A 17,217-nucleotide genomic window follows, 5' to 3' on the forward strand; every position below is an offset into this window, starting at 1 on the left:
AGCAAAACTCCGTCTCAAAAAAAAAAAAAAAAAAAGCAGGAGGTGAATATGAGGAAAGAAAACCTTCTGGAAACTGAACTTGTAAACTCAAGGGCATAAATTGATCATAGCATTATGGCTGTTAAAGAGCAATTAAGATGGCCAGGCGCGGTGGCTCAAGCCTATAATCCCCGCACTTTGGGAGGCCGAGGCGGGTGGGTCACGAGGTCAAGAAATCGAGGCCATCCTGGTCAACATGGTGAAACCCCGTCTCTACTAAAAATACAAAAAATCAGCTGGGCATGGTGGCACGTGCCTGTAATCCCAGCTACTCAGGAGGCTGAGGCAGGAGAATTTCCTGAACCCAGGAGGCGGAGGTTGCGGTGAGCTGAGACCGTGCCATTGCACTCCAGCCTGGGTAACAAGAGCAAAACTCCGTCTCAAAAAAAAAAAAAAAAAAGCAAAAGCAATTAAGGCATTTGAATGGTTGTGAATGTTGATACTTCCTATTTCATGAATAAGATGGGGAACAATTAAGAGTGACCAAGGCATCGTCTTAGGGGCCTGATCACCACTCCAGTTCTTCCCTGTTTTTCACAGGAGTCCCTCATTGAATGGCTTTGAAGAGTGTGAATTCTGAAATTATCAACCACAGTCTGAGTGTCTCAGAGGCAAAGAAGTGTAGTCTCTTTGTGTCAGGAATCTTTAAAAATAGAATCAGGGCCTTTCAAGGGCTTTCTAGAAGGAATCTGCATTCTGATCAGATTACAATATTGAAATATTGTGCCAGTGCAAATGCATTTTTAATTTTTAATTTTTGGCTCTTAAAACAGAAAATTCTTGTTCTTCTGCAAGGAATTCTTTTATACTAAGAAAAATAAAAACACTGGGTTCAACCTGTTGGCTACTATGCTCACTAGCTAGGGTGACAGGACCATTGGGACCCCAAGCCTCAGTGTCACTCCATATACCAAACCTGCATATGTACCCTTTAATTTATAGTAAAAGTTGAAGTTAATTTTTAATATTAGGTTCAGATCTCTTTGGAGATAAGAGAATACTGTGTTATAGGAAGAAATAGAAAAAAAAAGAATATTTGGAATTTCTATAGACTGGGATTCTCAACTGGGGCACATTTGGGGCTGGATAATTCTTTGCAGTGTTGGCTTCCTCCTGTGCTTTATAGAATGTTTAGCAGCATCCCTGGCATCTGTCCACTAGATGGCACTGGCACCCTTTCCAGTTGTGACAATCCAAAATGTCTCCAGGCATTGCCAAATGTCCTTTGTGGCCGTAGGCACTCACCTTGTGGAGATCACTGGTGTGGACACTCCCAAGAGAGCTCATTGTCTATATTGCCAGGACACTTTTGCCTGTCCCCACACACACACAAAAAATAAAAAGCCAAAGCTAAGATTTTAGACTCTTTGGGTTGCTACTGAAGCAGAACTATCGCTCCTGTCAGAGTAAACCAGAAGCAAGTTTCTGGTTTTTTATGGAAACAAGATGGTGTCCCTGCCGTATTCCAGGGATTCGACTGGGTAGGAGCTGCCTAGTTATTTCTCAAATCCATAGACCCATTCTTAGTGGTGGGGTGAGATGCAGGGGATCACTGGTAATGATTTCTCTCGATTCACGTTTGTCCTACTTTTCTTGTTGTTCTTGATTCTACCCATCCATGGTGCTTCTAAAGGACAGGGAACTGGACCACCCCAAACTGATATACACTGGTTCTGCTTATCACACATGAGGGTCTCAACAGGCCTATCTGTCTTATCAGCAAGTCTGCTGATACTTAACAGGGGCTTGCTCCAGAGACCTGGTGCTTGACTCTGGAAGAAAATCAGCATCAGCAATGTCATCAGTGCCTGTCGGGGTTGAATTGTATGTGTACACCTTAATAGATAATCTCCACATCCCTGTGACATACTGTGACCTCCAGGGACCTTAGCAATGCTCATATTCTACCCAGGTTTTGCAGGATGGCTGCCTGGTACTCAGAGTTTGCTTACATAGGAGGTGAACTCAACTCAGCACCCACAATTATGTGGGGTGAGCATCTTACAGGATGCAGGCTACGCAAGCCTTTATTTCTACCAGCCAACCAGTTAGACACTGACAATACTTGATTGAATGTTTCCTTTCTCAGAGTTCTTCCCTCATTTATTTTTTTTTTTAAATAAGTCTACATGTGTTAGAATGTGCAGGGTGAAAAAAAGAAAATAAGTCTGTTATTGGAAATTGAATTAATTTGTATTTAGAGCTAGTTTGGGGGTTTAGGGCTTGGGAAATTCTCAATAAAGAAAAGAAACTCATTTATGAATACCTATTTCTACATGGCACTAATCTCCATGCATTTTACTATTATCACAGGACTGATTGTACTTGGTTTAGGTGAGCCTAGTAGGCAGACTGAGATGAGTTAGATTTTCAAGATGGCAGAATGCTGTTCCTCTGCACAGTGCTTTCTGATTTGTCTTTAGCCTTTGCTTTGGTCAACTGATTAAGGCCTTGAATGGCTAATTGCTAAAGCTCTTAGTTTCCATTAGCCTTGACAGGGTCTCCAGAAGGGGAATTGTCTCATGTGTGCTGCTAGATAGTGGATAATCTTGATAAAAGCCTAACCTGCTTTCTCCTAGTGCATCCACTCTGGGAGAGCGTGGACCTGGTTCCTGCGGGCGATCCACAGTCACCCATCAACATCTGGTGGAGGGACAGTGTTTATGATCCTGGCTTAAAACCACTCACCATCTCTTATGACCCAGCCACCTGCCTCCACATCTGGAATAACGGGTACTCTTTCTTTGTGGAATTTGAAGATTCTACAGATAAATCAGGTGAGAGCAAGATCTGGTGGTCTTGTAAGGAGTTAAAAGAAACAGTGTCATGTTAACATGGACACATCAAACTCTCTTCATGATAGTATTGACCTCTTCGTGAGCAATGGCATGGAATTCATTGGAATTTAAAAAATTGTGTAAAATATACATAATATGAAATGTATCATTAACCATTTTTAAGAATACAGTTAAGTAGTATTATATTAAGTACATTACTATTATTGTACAATCATCACCACCATCTATCTCCAGAAATTCTTTCATCTTGCAAAACTGAAACTTTGCCTGTTAAACAGTAGTGCCCCATTCACCCTCCCTCCAGCTCCTGGCAATCAGTATTCTGCCTTTTTTTTTTTTTTTTTTTTGAGATGGAGTCTTGCTCTGTCACTCAGACTGATGTACAGTGGCGCAATCTCAGCTCACTGCACCCTCCTCCTGGGTTCAAGTGATCCTCCCACCTTAGCCTCCTGAGAAGCTGGGATTACAGGCACCTACTACCACACCCAGCTAATTTTTGTATTTTTTTAAGTAGAGATGGGGTTTTCACCATGTTGGCCAGGCTAGTCTCATCTCTTGACCTCAAGTGATCCACCTGCCTTGGCCTCCCAAAGTGCAGGGATTACAGGTGTGAGCCACCGTGCCTGGCCTGTCTGCAACTCTTGTCTAATTCCCATAAGGAGAATTTATTTGTCTCTCTATAAACATTTTCTCTCCTTTAGATATAAATGGATTTTGGCTGTTACTATTTCATGCAAATCAGAATGGGAATGAGTAAATGTTGATCCCTTACTGAAATGTGACTCAGTTTGCTATATGAATTTTACTTTATTTTTTTCCCAATCCTTTTATTCCAAATAAATATTAATTGCTGTTGTTTTTGCCTAACTTTCTCCCTGATCTTTGTTTCTATCCCATTTTGGATTGTCATATGCTTTTCTTAGTGGCTTGACTTTGGGTGAGGAAACATGTTTAAATGTCATAGGTTGACTGAAGCTGTGGGTTTACTCTAGAGAGATCCTGTGTAGTCATGTGTTAACCCTCTTTTCATGGTGTTTCAGCTGCATTTGAATGCAGTCAAATTTGAAAACTTTGAGGATGCAGCACTGGAAGAAAATAACTTGGCTGTGATAGGAGTATTTTTAAAGGTAAAAAATCTCACCAACTTTAAATGATATGTTGTATTCTAGAATGCAGAGATAGAACATTATAATACTGTTATTTACTTTAGAATATTAGGCTCCATATACTGGTAAGATAAATAGTGCCTGAAATACAGGATTGTTAAGAATATATTTTAAATGGCATGAAACTGTGCCATCCAGTATAGTGGTCACAAGCCACACATAACAGTTGAGCACTTGAAATGTGGCTGGTGTAACTTAGAAAATGCGGATTTAATTTACTTCTCATTCATTTAAATTTCAATTAAAAAAACTGCTATTCAGTTCAGTTATTGAGAAACTTTTGGGACAGGCATGGTGGCTCACACCTGTAATCCCAGTTCTTTGGAAGACCGCAGCAGGCAGATTACTTAAGGCCAGGAGTTTGAAGCCAGCCTGGCCAACATGGTGAAAACCCATCACCCCTAAAAAATACAAAAATTAGCCAGGCATGGTGGCAAGTGCCTGTAATCTCAGCTTCTTGGGAGACTGAGGCACAAGAATTGCTTGAACCCAGGAGGCTGAGGTTGTAGTGAGCCAAAATCATGCAACACCACTCCAGCCTGGGCGACAAAGCAAGACTCTATCTCCAAAAAAAAAGCATCAAAATTTTTAAGAATGTTTGGAACCACTTGGGTTTGTGTATATATGTTTTCAAGTATACATTTTTTGAAATCTAAATGTAGATCAAGTATTTTTGTTGAAAAGGTAGCATCCAAATTGAGATGTGCTGAGTGTAAAATACACAACAGATTTTTAAGAATTAATGTGGAAAAAATATAAACCATCTCAATAATTTTTATATTGATTGCATGTTGAAGTGATAATATTTTTAATATATTTGATAAAATATTAAAAAGGATTTCATCTTTTTCTTTTTACTTTTTAAATATGGCTACTAGAAAATTAATTACCTCTGTGACTTGTATCATATGTCTATTTTTAAGCACCAGTATAAAAGGATAAAGGCAAGTACGTAAATAATGGTTAAAATGTAAAATTAATGTATTTTAGGCCAGGTGTGGTGGCTCCTGCCTGTAATCCCAGTATTTTGGGAGGCCGAGGTGGGCAGATTACCTGAGTCCAGGAGTTCAAGACCAGCCTGGCCCAACATGGCAAAACCCCATCTCTACTAAAAATACAAAAATTAGCTGGGCGTGGTGGTGGGCATCTGTAGTCCCAACTGCTCAGGAGGCTGAGGCAGGAAGATCGCTTGAACCTGGGAGGCAGAGGCTGCAGTGAGCTGAGATTCCACCGCTGTACTCCAGCATGCGTGACAGAGCAAGACTCTGTCTCAAAAAATTTAAAAAAGAGTATATTTTAAACAAAAGAATATTCTTTAAACAGAATAGAAAGATAAAGGCAAATAACTGGAAAATCCTCATGAAGGGAACTAATATTTATGAGTGCTAAGTGACTCCATATTTGCCAAGTGCTTAGTTTATCTTCCCAAGCACTCTCTGATGGCAATATTATTGTCTCCATTTTTCAGATGAAGAAAGTGAAGCCCAATGAAGTTAAGTGCTTTCCTGCTAGGTCACACAGCTTACTAACGGAGGACTGGGGTTAAAAATCCACAGACCACACTCTCATGGGTCCCCTGAGCTCTTGTAGGTTCAGCAGCTACAGGCTTCCCGCATGTTTCCAGCAGGCTGAGTGTTTTAAGGGTACCTGGGATTTGTTTTAATCAGGTATAGTAAGACATGCAGACATGGGAATGACTGTCATGAAGAAGTTGATGCTATTCCCTAGAAGCTGGAGGCATGGCACACCATGCAGAGCCACATGGGGAAGCACCAGTGTTGGTCAAGAGGCAGAGAAAGTGAGGAGAGAATGTGGGCAAGAGCTTTAATTGTGGTTTCAGTGGGAAGAAACAGGCAAGGCAGGGTAAGCAGGCTTGGGATTGGCTAGTTTGAATCATTTCAGAGTGTTCTGGGGCCTAGAGGGCTGTCCCCACTTGGCTGTTACCTGACGTTGGAGTGATTGGTGCAGGAGAACAGTGACCCCAGTATAAGAGCCTGATAAAGGAGATGGTGGAGCTGTAAGCTCTGGATTGCACAGGAAAGGCGCTCTTGCAATTGTCTATTCTCTCTAGGAATTAGCCAGCCTTGGGAGGGACAGTCCTTGTGGTATCAACAAGTACCTAGATGTCAAAGCATTAAATACAAAAGCTATTAATAGAAAACATGCTTTATATACTGAGGCTCCTGAGATGTGCCCTTGAGGACTTAGCGTCCTGCACCGAAAGCCTGGCTTTCATGTGCTGTAGCCTGTTTGAAAAGCTTCAGCCTCCAGAGTCCCTGTAGGCCAAGGCTTAGAAAGGCCTGGGGAGGTGCGTGGAGCAGGGGCACCTTTCCCTGCGGACTGCAGGCACAGGTTTGGACAGCCTGCTCATGTGTTCTCTGTCCAGTTTAATTCAGCAATGTTTGTAACATTCTAAATTGCCAGTGTAAGCGGTTTCAGACTGATTTGTTTTTAGGTAATCACCAGATGGTCTTTTTAATTCATATTTCATTCCAGTTCTACAGTGAGATGTCCATTGTGTTTAATGTTTTTTCATTTGTTGTTAAGCTAGGCAAACATATTTTTTAAATTCATATTTCATTCCAGTTCTACAGCGAGATGTCCGTTGATTTTTGTTGTTGTTGTTGTTGTTGTTTTGTTTTGTTTTGTTTTGTTGTTTTTTGTTGTTTTTTTTTTTGAGGCGGAGTTTCGCTTGTTACCCAGGCTGGAGTGCAATGGCGCCATCTCGGCTCACTGCAACCTCCGCCTCCCGGGTTCAGGCAATTCTCCTACCTCAGCCTCCTGAGTAGCTGGGATCACAGGCACGCACCACCATGCCCAGCTAATTTTTTGTATTTTTAGTAGAGACGGGGTTTCACCTTGTTGACCAGGATGGTCTCAATCTCTTGACCTCGTGATCCACCCGCCTCGGCCTCCCAAAGTGCTGGTATTACAGGCTTGAGCCACCGTGCCCGGCTGATGTCCGTTGTTTTTAATGTTTTCTTATTTGTTGTTCTTAAGCTAGGCAAACATAAAGAGCTATAGAAATTGGTGGATACCATGCCATCAACTAAGCATGGAGTAGTATTTTTTCCAAATTGCTTGAAATATATTTTATGTTTCAATCTCAGAGTGGAGACATTACCAAGGCACTTTGAATCAGGAAGTTTAACTAGGTGAACTGTATTCTGTTTCCCTTTGAACATTGCCTTAGAAGGAGGCCTGTAATTTATGAATGACCCTGGCCTTGGGTCACATTGCAGGGGACAGAATTGATCATGTGGGTGAGCAGTGAGCTTTCTGGTTTTGCTGCCGTGCTGCTGAGGACTTGGAGCCTCAGAGGCATATTGCTGTCCCTGCCTCTTGTTTCTGACACCAGCTTCTTCTAAGTCCTTGTGAACATACCCAGAGCAGCCTTCTTTTCTCTAGCTGCCCTCCCACAGGCAGGGAGCAGAGAGCAATTCTACAGAAACTTGCCTTGTCCAGCTGGAAAGAACAGTAATCCATATCCTTCAGGTTGGATGCCTTTGTCCAGCCCCCTACAATTATTTCTTCAATATTCAGATTTCCAAAGGGCTACTCTTTGGAGGCCCATGTATTCTCTCCCTCTCTCTCTCATCCCCCACTGTATCCCTATGGTCCCCACCTCTTTCCCTCTCCTTTCCTCTCCATTTTCCTCTTTTTCCCTCTCTCCCCTTTTAGTACAGGATTTCGGCTCCTCCTGATCTGCATTTCATTATCTGTTTGTTTCTGTCAACTTTTATTTTACATATGGGGGTACCATGTGCAGGTTTGTTACATAAGTATGTTGCATGATGCTGAAGTTTGGGGTATAGATCCCATCACTCAGGTAATGAGCACAATACCCAGTGGGTAGTTTTTTAAACCCACTCCCCACTTCAGTAATCTCCAGTGTCTGTTGTTCCCATCTTTATATCTATGTGCTCAATGTTTAGTTCTCTCAAGAACATGCAGCATGTGATTTTCTGTTCCTGTATTAATTCGCTTAGGATGGTGGTGTCTAGCTGCATCCATGTTGCTGCAAAGGACATGATTTCATTTTTTATGACTGTGTAGTATTCCATAGTGCACCTATTACCACATTTTCTTTATCCAGTCCACCACTGATGGGCACTTACGTTGATTCCATGTCTTCACTATTGTGAATAGTGTGACAATGAACATATGAGTACATGCGTCTTTTGGGCAGAATGATTCATTTTCCTCTGGGTTTGTACCCAATAATGGTATTGCTGCATTGAATGGTAGCTTTGTTTTTAGTTCTTTGGGAAATCTCCAAACTGCTTTCCACAGTGGCTGAACTGATTTATATTTCCACCAACAGTGTATATGCATTCCCTTTTTTTCCACAGCCTGACCAACATCTCTTGTTTTTTTTGACTTTTTAATAATAATCACCATTCTGACTGTTGTAAGATGGTATCTCGTTGCTGTTTGGATTTACAATTTTCTGATGATTAGTGATCATGAGCATTTTTCATGTTTGTTGGCCACTTGCATGTCTTGAGAAGTATCTGCTCATGTCCTTTGCCCATTTTTTAATAGGGTTGTTTTTCTGCATTTCATTTTTAAAGGACAATTCTCAGTCTCCCTTAAAGAAGTGAAGCCTCCTTCTTTGTGCACTAGCCACTGTCTAAAACCTCCCAGCAATACTGAGGAGACTACGTGCTGGATCCTCACTAGAATTGAGAGATCAAACGGTTTTGGCTGTTTTCTGCTGGAGAATATAAAAAATACACAGTTAATTGCAGAAACAAAGCCTGGGCATGATTCCATCCTAAGAAGCGATTCTTCAGGTAACTACCCAGAAGGACCTGGAGCTCCTCTGGACCACTGCTGATCTCCAGATACTCCCTGAGAACCATCACCTCGTCGTCGGATTCCTGAGTGGTTTTCACTTCTAGATATGACTCGGTGACCCAGTCTATTGGCTAGGGCGCTCTCATGGAATTTGGGTCGTTTGGCACTTCCTACCTGATGCCCATCTGTCCAGATTACTAGACACAAGTAGATCCAGTATCACTCTTGTCCACCCCTGAATGAGCCCATCACCTGGATCATTAAGAAGCAGCCAGTAGAGGTTGATCATGATCAGGTATGTTCTCTCCACAATTTTCATCTAAGGAAATCCTCGTCTTCCCCTTTAAAACAAGGCTGGGCTCAGACTGGCATCAGTTTTAACATCTTGTAATGCTTATACATTTTTATTGAAGTGTACCAACGTCTTGTCTCAGTTTGGACATGAATTTAGAGATATTTCAAATTAGCTAGAGAGGAGTTAAAACTTAGAAGAACATAAGCTTTTTATATCTATATTTGACAGTGACATATGTTTTTATTATACATGCATTGTGTAGATTCTGTATAAAAATTAAGACCCTTTTAAATCAAAAAAGGAAGGCTGGAAATGGGTGTATTCAAAATCCTTTAAAATCCTTAAGGAAGTTTTGCTATAGAATCTCAGGATAAAGACAGAATCCAACAATATTCATCCAGAAATTTTCATGTAAATCAGTTGTTTGAAACTTGGGATTTATTTTTCTCTTAGAAACTAAGTCTAAGTGGTGGTTACTACATCAGCACACAAAATCCTGTTTAATTTGTAAACTAAACTGTAATAACAACTGTGTTTACTTGTTCATATTGGATTTTTATTGACTAAAAGCTTCCAACCTCTTTTTTATGCAGCTAGAATAACAGTGATACTAAAACCCATCATAGATTAGACCATTCTACCCAAAAAGGTAACAATAGGCCAATATCTCTGAAAAATATCTAACAAAAAAAAGCTAAATAAAATACTAGATATAGTATCTAGCAGTGCTTTAGAAGAAATATATACTTTGTCCAGGTAGGGTTTATTCCAATAATCTAAAATTTGTTCAATACTAAGAATTATATACATACGATTAATGGATTTCATCCCATCAACAAATCTAAAGTGAAAAAATATATGATCATTTCCGTAGATTTCCCAAAATACATTAGATAAAACTCACCATCTCTTTTAAAAAAAAATTTAATAGAACAGAAATGGAGAGTTCCCTAACTGGATAAAGTAAATTTATCTCAGCTCAAAAATAAATAGTATGTTTAATGTGGAAAGGATATCATTAACTGCATTATTATTAGCATACTAAATATTAAATTTAATTGAATTAACCTCTGGCAGGAGCCAATAAGGTTAGACCAAAAAAGATAAAGAACATTAGAGAAACACTAAAACCTCCTACAAAGATAAGATAATTCAGCAATTAGTGGAGTACCATGTTAATCTATAGAAATCAATTCCTTTGACATATGTAACTCACAATTAGAAGACCATCACAGGAGAAATAGAAACTGAAAAACTAAAATACTGTGAATAAACAACATAAAATATTAACAAGAAAACTATAAAACATTACTGAGGGACACAGAAGACTTAAATTTATAAAATTCATACCCTGTTTTTAAATAGGAAAATACCATAAAGGCACCTTTGATGTCAATTCTCCTTAAGTTGTGATTCCATAAATTTAATATGGTTTTAATAAAAATACCAACAGAATTTTAAAACTAGATATAGTACTTCTAGAGTTCATGTGGAAAAGCAAATAAACATGAATAGCTAGAAAAATTCTAGCTATTAGACCCATAAGACTTTAAAGCCACAATGATTAAATAGTATGATACTAGCACATGAATAGAAAGATAAATCAAGGGAAGAAAATTGTTCAGAAAAATGGCCAAATACATGAGAATTTACTTTATGATAAAGATAGCATCTCAACTCAATGCAGGAAAAGATAAATCGGGTAAATGGTATTGCGGGACAACTGAGCAGACATTTAGGAGAAAAAGTTGGATCCATCGTTCAGTCCTGACAAAAATATATTCCGGATGGAACAAAACCTTAAAGGTAAAAAAATGCCATAAAAGTACAAGAATAAGCATAGGAAGATTCTTTCATACATCCAAATGGAGGAAGCTTTTCTAACTATAAATCAAACCCAGAAGTAATCAAGAAAACAACTAGCAATTAAACTGCATACAAAAATTTTAAAATCCTTTCTGATGAAAATCACCATAAACAAAAGATAGATGACAAACAGGGAAAACATTTGCAATTCTATTCACTCATTTAGCTACTATTTATTGAATGCCTACTATATGCCAGCTACTTTTCTAGGTGTTTGAGACATTATAGTGAACAAAACAGAGAGTTAATTGCCCTAATATGTAAAGAGTTTCTAGAAATTAGTTTTTAAATAATCAACAGCAAATGGTTTAAACAGACAGTTTATAGTTAAGGAAACAAGAAGCCCAAAACCATGTGAAAAAATTTTCAACCTTACTCAATGAAGCAATGAAACAAGATGAAACTACACTGAAATATGAATTTTTACTTATCAAATTAGCAGAAACTCCAAAATTTTATTGCCCACAGTGCTGGTACAAGTGTGGAGCATGGGCAGCTTCATGTGTTACTGGTAGGTGGCAGTGACACATGAATAAAGATATAATAAACTAAAAAGTATGTTGTTTTACTAACAGTTAATTACAATATCAAAGGAAGATAAAACGCTAAGTTAGTACTATAATAGTAGCTATCAGAGTGCAATTTACCAAACAGAATTTATCCTACACATAAACTGCAGGCCTAAACAATAATACATATGCATAGTTATTCTTTGCACCATTGTTTGCAAACAACCTGAATACCAGTCACCTCTATGGCATTCTTCCTCCAAAATTTGTATCCCCCATCTAAATCTTGAGAAAGACAAAACCAAAATGAAAAAGGACTTCTACAAAATACCTAACCAGCCCTCTTCAAAAGCATCAAGGTCATGAAAAACAAGGCAGAAAAACTCAAGAGTGAAGGAGACCAAGGAGGAGTAGGTTCTGGAACAAAGGATACTAGTAGGAAAACTGGGGTGATCTAAAGTCTGGAGTTTACTTAATAGTATTGACCCAATGTTAATTTCTTAGTTTGATGAATGCATCATGATTATATAAGATAACATTAGAGGAAGCTGGGTGAAGGGTCTCAACCTCAGCACCACTGACATTCAGGGCAGATCATTATTGGTTGTGGGGACTGTCCTGTGCATTGCAGGATGTTTAGTTGCATCGCTGGCCTCAACTCACTGGCTGCCTATAGTACCAATTCCCCAGATCATGATGACCAAAAATGTCTCCAGACATTCTTCCCTCTCCATTGCAAACTCACCCTTTATTGAACACCACTGATATACGCTAATCCCTAATATCAACTAACCATTGAAATGCTGTACCTCTTGGTGTATAAAAAGAAGAAACCGACATCTTCAATGTCTATGAGAATGGTTTTTAACTAATCAACACCTTAATTAACCAGTAGAAGGCGTATTTAGTGGCAATTTGCTTATAACTGCCTATACCTCACCAGGACAAAACTGTGGTTTGTCAGAGAGTCTTTAGCCACAAACAGAATAATAACCACTGGCTTGTATTTTTAAAAGGATATGGGGAATGCTATAGACACTGGAAAGAAAAATACATTATAAGAAGCCTAGGCTGGACACAGTGACTCACGCTGTAATCCCAGCACTTTGGGAGGCCAAGGCGGGCAGATCACCTGATGTTAGGAGTTAAAGACCAGCCTTGCCAAAATGGTAAAACCCTGTCTCTAGTAAAAATACAAAAATTGGCTGGGCGTGGTGGTGGGCACCTGTAATCCCAGCTACGTGGGAGGCTAAGGCAGGAGAATCGCTTGAACCCGGGAGGCAGAGGTTGCAGTGAGCAGAGATCACACCGTTGCACTCCAACCTGGGCAACAAGACCGAAACTCTTGTCTCAAAAGAAAAGAAAAGAAATCTATACCCACTCTGATGCCATTATCTTCAGACATATTAGATATAAATGAAAAGTCATTTCAGTCATGATGATAATTGTCTTTAGAAGAAAATTATACCATAAGAATATCTCCAGGTTTTCAAAATCATGTACCTAGAAATCATTCCATAAATAAGGAGTCAGGCAAAACAAAGGAATTCATCAGTGAGAGGAGAAGGTTAGGGATCTCATTCCCCTGCAACTACTGGCTGACCCCAACCCTGCATTGCAAAACACTTGGCCCCCTCTGACCTCAAAAAGCATTTAAAGGTGCTTCCTCATTAAGCTCTATTTAGTGTCTTTACTATTCACCCATCTGCCTCAGTCTGGACCAGATCTATTGCCTGATCTTCAATTGGTTGCTGACTTTTTTGTCTCTTCCTGATTCTGGGATTCCAGAGGCTCAGTATGTTCCTTCTGCACATGCTTTTTGAGGGAAATGTCCTCAAAAAAAGATTATTTCACACCACCTTGAACAGACTCCAAACTTAGGCACTACAGTTTCTAAGCAGCCTTTGGATTCTTTGTTTTTGAAGTTAGATCTTTTCAGCTATTCGTGGAAAATTTGCTTCACTCTACTCCAGGATTACCAATAGAAATGGAAGGACAGAAATGGCATTAGTGTTCAGAGAAGATTATCTATACATGGATGTATGAACACTGAAAATTATATGAGAGTCAACATAAAACCAGCATTACAGGTACTAAAACATAAATCCTGATGGCTTTCACCATTTTCTTAAGAGCAAAATTGCAAAATGTGATATTAAGAGCATCCTAGACAAATATGAGTGAATGATTTGTTTTTCCTTAAAAGAGCATCCAAGTATATTGTGATGATTTTCACATAGATCAAAGAGAGCACCCTTCTGTCAACAGGTATCTGCACTTTTCAGGACCTGGCAGAAATTCTATGTTCTGCCTTTAAAGGTCAGGTTCAAAAGTAGAGGCAGCTGCCAGGCCCCTCTGCCCAGAGCTAAGTGTCTGGGACCATCAGTGGGAAGGACCGAGGCTTGAGCCGTCTTAGTCCTCCAGAGGGCATGTGGCGCCACCCACCCCCACTGCATCTGCGCCCCACGAGGCTCTGGTGTGGGCGTGACTACACCTCGCCGCCAGACCCACCCTGCACGCGGCGCCTCGTGCGCTTTCAGACATTTCTACGCCAACGGTCACTGAGCCCTGACACTTGGTCTCTGGGCCTGACCGCAGATTTCTCAAACTTCTGGCAGCCCAGCGTCTACTGGAAGGCCAGACCCACTGCCCCGCTCTCATGGGCAACTACCTGAGCCGCTTCCTGGGCTGGCCCTGGGCCCAGAAGCCGCGCCCGACCTGGGTGTACTTTCCCCGGCGGCCCAGACCCTTGTCCCAGGCCCCGGAGCAGCGCAAGTTCACCTACTACCATGGGAACTCCTGGGTCCGCACCCGGCCACTCCTCACCGCTCCTGGCCGGGACTACGCCCGCATCCGGAGAGAGAGGGTCCCCGAGGCCCAGAGGCGCTTTCCCAACAGGCCGCAGCCTCTGAGCAACGTCTGGCCCGATTTCTCCCCGGCTCACCTGGCCTTCATGAAGCGGTGGCTGCTTTCGAATGCCCGCCACCCCCAGCCCGTTCGCAGGCTGGCGACCGTGAAAATCGCCCCGCCGGAGCGCAGAGGTAAGCTGGCGTCCAGGCCATCTGCCTTCAAGCCTGTGATGAGAAGCGGAGTCGCCCATGCCTTTGTGCCCAGATCTGGGCTGTTGGGAAGATGCCCCCACTTTGGGCCAGCAGTGTCTCCGAAGAGATGCAGCATCATCCCACTTCTCCCTGGCGGCCGCCTGCCCCGCTGCAGAAAGTGTGGCCGCCAGTGGCCCGGTCGCAAAGCCACCACAGGAGCACTGGCCCTGTGGGCAGCACTGCCCCGACACCTCAGGCTTGCCTGCATCCGGAAGGAGTTTCTTTCGACTGGGGGCCATGCGCCTCTGAGCACACCCAGCTTGCTGCCCGGCTCCGAGAGCCAGGCCCCTGCCACCACCTCCTGAGCCTCCAGCCCTCAGCACCTTCAGCCTGTTGACCCCAGTTCCAGCCCCACACCAGCCACCGGCCCCACCAGGGTACTTCCCACTGCTCCAGCCGACCGCTCTGCGAGCCCCAGGCCCACCTCCCCTCTCCCCCCAAACCCTTCCCTTTCCCCTGCCAATTCACTCCTGCCTTCTCCCTGGGGACAGAAGGCATGCTTCTCCCCAGTTTCCGCAATAAAATATGTGTCATTATTAATAGGTGTCTTTATTACCATAGAGATTGTCAGTCTCTTTCAAAGACCACACTGTGCTTTCTCCAGCTTGGCACTATTATTTGGGCTAGATGGTTTTTTCTTGTTGGTGGGGAGAGGGGAGGGGGAGGGGCAGGATGAGGGGGAAGGGGTTGGGGGAGGGGAGAGGGAGCGGAGTGGGGAAGGGGAGGAGGGAAGAAGGAAGGGGTTGGGGGAGTGGAAAGGGGAATGGGAGGGGAGGGGAGGGGCAGGATGAGGGGGAAGGGGTTGGGGGAGGGGAGTGGGGAAGGGGAGTGAGGAAGGGGAGGAGGGAGGAAGGAAGGGGTTGGGGGAGTGGAAAGGGGGAGGGGAGAGGGAGGGGAAGGATGAGGGGGAAGGGGTTGGGGAGGGGAGAGGGAGGGGAGTGGGGAAGGGGAGGAGGGAAGAAGGAAGGGGTTGGGGGAGTGGAGGGGGGAGGGGAGGGGAGGGGGAGGGGCAGGATGAGGGGGAAGGGGTTGGGGGAGGGGAGTGGGGAAGGGGTTGGGGGAGTGGAAAGGGGGGGGCACGGGGTCACAGTCCTGTGCATTGCAGGGCCTTAGCAACATCCCTGGCCTCTCACCTCTAGGGGCCAGCAGCACACTCACAGTCCTGACTATCAAAAATGGCTCCAGGCCTTGCCAAATAATCCCTGGGAGAGTAGAGAGGTCAAAAGTCATACTGGTGGAGAACCACTGAGGGACAGTGACCTCTACTGGTGGAAACAGGCAAGCCTAGTCCCCTAAAATGTGCGGTTTTATAATACACGTCAAAGACGTAGGAAAAAACCAAGTGAAGTGGTGCATGCTTGACAAAAAACATTTTCACCGGTTTTCTAGAATGTTTGGGGTGTGAATGATTCCTGTGGTCTGGTCTTACTAGTAATCAGGAAATGCAAAATTTTACAAATGAGCTGCTATTTTAAACTTCAAATTGGCAACAATGTGAAAGTTAAATAATACCAAGTGCTGGTAAAGACACATGGAATTGGAATCCCAGGTGATGCTGTGGAAGCAAAGAGTCCAGCCATTCTGGAGTGGCATTTGGAAGTGATTCCTAGAACAGAAAACACAGCTACCAGAAACCCTGTGGCACACATACGCAGACACTGGTGAGGATGTTCTTTGCGGCACTTGTCATCACAGCAGAAAATTGGAACAACCTAAATGTCCTTCAGGATGGGAATGGACGAAATTAATATGGTATATGCTGTCAAGGGGATACTGTTCCACAGATTTAAGGAAAGAAACCAGGTACAGTGTCTCACACCTGTAATCCCAGCCCTTTGGGAGGCTGAGGTGGGCAAATCACTGAGTTTAGGAGTTTGAGACCAGCCCAGGAGACCGAGGTTGCAGTGAGCTGAGATCACAACACTGCACTCCAGCCTGGGTTACAGAATGAGACTCTGTTTCAAAAAAATAAATAAAAGGAAAGAAATAGCCCAGGATTTCTCAACATCAGCACAATCAGGCCAGATAACTCTATGTTATGAGGATACTCTGTACATTGTAGAATGTTTAAGAGCAAACCTCACATCTGTCTACCAGAGACCATTAAGACTACCAACAGTTGTGACAATCAAAAATGGCTTCCAGCCTGTAATCCCCACAATTTGGGAGGCCAAGGCAGGCAGGTCACTTGAGGCCAGGACTTGGAGACCAGCCTCTCGAAGTAACATGGTGAGTAACATGGTAAAATCCCGTCTCTACTAAAAATGCAAAAATTAGCCGGGTGTGGTGTCTCACGCCTGTAATCCCAGTTACTCAAGAGGTTGAGACAGAAAAATCGCTTGAACCCGGGAAGTGGAGGTTGCAGTGAGCTGAGATTGTGCTGCTACACTCCAGCCTGAGTGGCAGAGCGAGACTCTGTCTCAAAAAACAAACAAACAGACAAACAAACAAACAGAAATGGCTCTAGGAATTGCCAAACATCCCCTGAATGACAATGTTACCTATGTGTGGCAACCACTGAGCTAAGAGCTACATTTTTTTTAAAAAGGATAAATCTCAAAAAAGCGTTTTCAAATGAAAAAGATTAGAAGTATTTTGTGTAGCACAATGCCATTTGTTCAAAGAATTTATTACATATAGTGC

At 42.5% G+C, this 17,217-nt stretch overlaps 1 protein-coding gene across 1 annotated transcript; it reads left to right on the forward strand.

Annotated features, from left to right (window-relative positions):
- The first annotated feature begins 2,731 nt into the window (after positions 1-2,731).
- On the forward strand, positions 2,732-15,110 carry LOC101050589 (uncharacterized). Its single transcript, XM_010336644.3, has 2 exons — positions 2,732-2,816; positions 8,578-15,110. The coding sequence occupies exon 2, from the start codon at positions 14,133-14,135 to the stop codon at positions 14,877-14,879; it is 747 nt and encodes a 248-aa protein (XP_010334946.1). The 5' UTR covers positions 2,732-2,816; positions 8,578-14,132; the 3' UTR covers positions 14,880-15,110.
- Positions 15,111-17,217: the final 2,107 nt, after the last annotated feature.

This window comes from Saimiri boliviensis, chromosome X (assembly GCF_048565385.1).
Source record: "Saimiri boliviensis isolate mSaiBol1 chromosome X, mSaiBol1.pri, whole genome shotgun sequence".
NCBI classification, from domain to species: Eukaryota; Metazoa; Chordata; class Mammalia; order Primates; family Cebidae; genus Saimiri; species Saimiri boliviensis.